The following is a 3,772-nucleotide window of genomic DNA, read 5'->3' on the forward strand; positions in this document are numbered from 1 at the left end:
AAAATAACCATAGTTACATTCAGAAAAGTTGCCAATTAAATTTTTTTTCGTCAAGTCTTCCTTGTCAGAATGGAGTAGATAAATAGGCCAAGGTAAATTGATCATCTCGTGAACCAAACAATGACGATCGTTTTGTATGGGACCTAGGGGTATTATTATTTGTATTTGACGATATCCTTCTCTTGATATGTAATCGTATTATTATTTTGCTTTCTGTAAAATGTGGGCACTATCAAGAGTATTTTTTACGCTAAAATCTTAAATAAGAACAAAGTGTAAGTAATTTACTATTATTTGAATAGGAAGGATAGATTGTTTTTTTTTCTTTCAGCCCCAAAACCATTCGCCAGGGCCTTTGTGAGGCAAAGCAAAGCAAAGTCCTTGCATTACATTCCTCCTTTTGTGGAATTTGGCCTTTCTGTTTCAACAGACTTCGCAGTGCAGTAGCCACATATGGACAAAGTTCTCAGAAGCGTGTTTTCTACTATGTGTTGTTTTGGATTCCAGACCGGATAAGTGAATATTTTATGTCCTCAAAAGAATTTAGACGGCGTTAACTTAAAACCCTTAACCGGTTTCCCCCGAATATGAAAATGTCAGCTTTTGAACTCTGTTTCTCCGACTGTAATTGAATACTTAACCAATTGACCTCATAAATTTTTGAATACTTCACCTAAACACATGGTCTTAGGTCCTAGGGCAGGTCAAGATAAATGACGTTACTTCCCCTCACATTACACTACATGAACAAAATCTGTTGTCGTACTACACAGAACCCTACTGTCGTGTAAACCGTCTCGCACTGACAGCGATTGTGTCGTGCCGCACGTTTGCGTTTGTGTACCTACAAATAAACGCTCGCTCGCACTCCGAGTGGGACCGGCAAGTCTGCTGTTGTGATTCGAGCAGCGTGCTTCAGCTTTAGCTAATTTTCTTGCATTCATTTCTTTATTTGATTAAGTGATAAGTGAAGTATCGAACGAAATGGACGATCTTAACATCCAGGATATAATTGCGGCAATACGGAATCGACCGGCAATCTGGGACAAATCGACAGCAGAATACCAAGATAAAAAAATGAGAACTGTTTATTGGGAGGATTTGTGTTCGTCCCTGATTCCCAACTTCAGAGGACTCTCCCCGAACGATCAGCTGGGAATGAGTAAGTAAAATTAAATTGAATTCTTTTATTGTTATGTGTTATTCCGCTACTTTGCGTTGACAAGCGAGTTGGCCTTGCTGTTCCTTTGCCATCACACGCACACACACAACTTCATACCATGTATGTTGCGAAACGGAGGCTCAGTTTGTTTCTTTCGCTCGTCTAGCACTTGTAGCATAGCAAACGCTGCAACATAGTCGTGTTTCGCATGGATTAGTGTTGTCAGAAAGGTTCTAATGATTTAAATTTTTTCCTCAGTATTTGATTTCCAGAGAAAGTGGCAATGCATTCGAGGTGCTTATGTGCGTTCGATACGGAGACGAAATCTCAAGAGGCCATACCGTTACCACGAGCATCTGTCATTTTTGAGGAACACACTGAAGTCATACCAAACAACGGACGACAATGTGATTAGCAGCAGTGTGAAGAACGACTTCGAAGACCGGAGCAACAGTAGTGAAACTGACCACACTTCACATTTTCCGCACGAACTTAAAGAGTTCCACCAGGGGATTTCCATTAAGAACGTATCGAACGTGGACGACGATAATGAGGACATGACGTTTTTTCGGTCAGTATTGCCACTGGTTGAACCGATGACCATGCGACGGAAAATTGAATTTAGAGTGAAAGTTATGGAACTGCTTTTGGATTGTACCGAACATTCACGTCGATCACCGGAACCAGATCTTCCCCTTCCATCCGATAGGTCGCCTGATGAATGTTCCGGCGCATTCAAATGGCCCAAGGTAGAGATATGTGACACAGATCTGGATTCTTCCTCTGACGATTGATTTCAATTATTGTGTTCGAAATCTCATATAAATGTTTCTAAGTCAATGCGTGGTGTTTAAATTATCTTTTTCAATAAAAATAGTGTGTCAATTTTGTTGTGTTTCATTCTGACTTATTTATTATACTATCCCGTTACGAAAGCTGCGAGTTTAAAAGAGGTATGGGGTGCAGTTCATGATCATCCCTATCCTGCGCTCTTTGAGTTGTGTGCGCACCTACAGAGAGAATGAGAGTCTATCGGAGACAGTTACACAATCACTCACAGAGAGAACAACGCACCGCAGTTATATTAACCTCGAGCGAAAAGAAGGACGCTTTCCTCACAAACTAAGAAATATATAAATCAGTTTGAACTCCCGTGAACGGTTCGTTTTTTATTTCGTGTTCGCTTCCGTCCACCACAGTTGGTGACCCCGACGTGATTTTGCAAGTATCGTACGAGTGCGCATTTTCGCGATATTTCGATTCCGGTTTTCTTCGGCCCGATCCGGCAACTTAACCTCACCTCCGTTTCAATCGGCGCGTTCCGGCACCCAATCTTTATTGTTCAACCATGTCAGAAGAGGAAAACGACACTCCTCGCACTGCCGCGGTTTCAGTAAAACTTCCGGAATTCTGGAAGACGGATCCAGAAATGTGGTTCGCACAGGCGGAAGCGCAGTTTGTCTTAGGCAACGTCACGAAGGATGAAACTAAATTTTACCACATCATCGCAAAAGTGGACCATTCGGCAATCTGTCACATAGCCGAGTTGGTTGCAAATCCACCACTACAGGAGAAATACAAAGCCATCAAAGATAGGCTTATCGCACGGTTTGCTCTCTCTCCACAAGCCCGGTTTGAACGGTTACTGGGATCGTCCGATCTCGGTGACATGCGCCCTACACAGCTTTTGTCTAAGATGCAGGAACTCGCAAACGGACTAAATGTCAACGACGATCTCCTCAAAATGCTGTTTCTGCAACGGATGCCAGCCCACATTCGACCCGTATTGACCATCAGCGATGGAACGTTAGCCAAGCTAGCGGAAATGGCCGATAAAATGGCCGAAACCCCGCAAACAGCTGCCGTATCTATTAAATCCGAGGCAAATGAAGAGATGCAAAAAATTAAGGAACAACTGGAGGTGCTCAGCACGGAACTTCGTCGATTCAAGCCTGGCCTGACTCAGGATATCGATCGTCGTCGTGGTCGATCGTCGTCACGCTCCAGAAGCGAATCAGAGGTATGCTGGTACCATCGGAAGTACGGAAAACATGCAGAACGATGCAAGCAGCCGTGCAATTATAACCAACCAAAAAACTAAGTGCTTACCCACCCGAGTCGGTCGAGGTGGGCACCATTTTTTCAAGCCGACGACTGAAATTGTATGACAGGACGAGTGGTATTCGCTATCTCATTGACACCGGCTCCGACGTCTCAATCGTCCCTGCTTCAAAACGAGACAAGCAATCAACGCCGATTCCGTTTTCACTACACGCAGCCAACGGGTCGGAAATCAAAACATATTCGACTAAGCTCATTCCTACGGATCTTGGACTAAGAAGGCGTTTCACATGGAACTTTTTAGTATCAGATGTCAGCCACGCAATAATCGGAGCCGACTTCTTAGCTCACTTTGCTCTACTCATTGACATAAAAAACCGAAACCTTATCGATCCTAAGACGAATATGCGATCTAGCGGAGAATTAACGAAAGCTGATGTTCACACGATCACCACCGTTAATTGGAATCACCCATTCCACGAACTCTTGAAAAAGTATCGGGAAATTACACTTCCAGCCACCTTGCGAGCAAAAACAGAACATGGCGTC

The 3,772-nt window shown here is 43.5% G+C and overlaps 2 protein-coding genes across 2 annotated transcripts; both read left to right on the plus strand.

Annotated features, from left to right (window-relative positions):
• The first annotated feature begins 832 nt into the window (after positions 1 to 832).
• On the plus strand, positions 833 to 2,039 carry LOC131425732 (uncharacterized). The gene is made up of 2 exons (XM_058587839.1): positions 833 to 1,162; positions 1,421 to 2,039. The coding sequence occupies exons 1-2, from the start codon at positions 985 to 987 to the stop codon at positions 1,954 to 1,956; spliced, it is 714 nt and encodes a 237-aa protein (XP_058443822.1). The 5' UTR covers positions 833 to 984; the 3' UTR covers positions 1,957 to 2,039.
• A 471-nt stretch (positions 2,040 to 2,510) lies between these two features.
• LOC131428121 (uncharacterized) lies at positions 2,511 to 3,263 on the plus strand. The gene has a single exon (XM_058591802.1). The coding sequence runs from the start codon at positions 2,511 to 2,513 to the stop codon at positions 3,261 to 3,263; it is 753 nt and encodes a 250-aa protein (XP_058447785.1).
• The last annotated feature ends 509 nt before the right edge of the window (positions 3,264 to 3,772 follow it).

Source organism: Malaya genurostris, chromosome 1 (genome assembly GCF_030247185.1).
Source record: "Malaya genurostris strain Urasoe2022 chromosome 1, Malgen_1.1, whole genome shotgun sequence".
In the NCBI taxonomy this organism is placed as follows: Eukaryota; Metazoa; Arthropoda; class Insecta; order Diptera; family Culicidae; genus Malaya; species Malaya genurostris.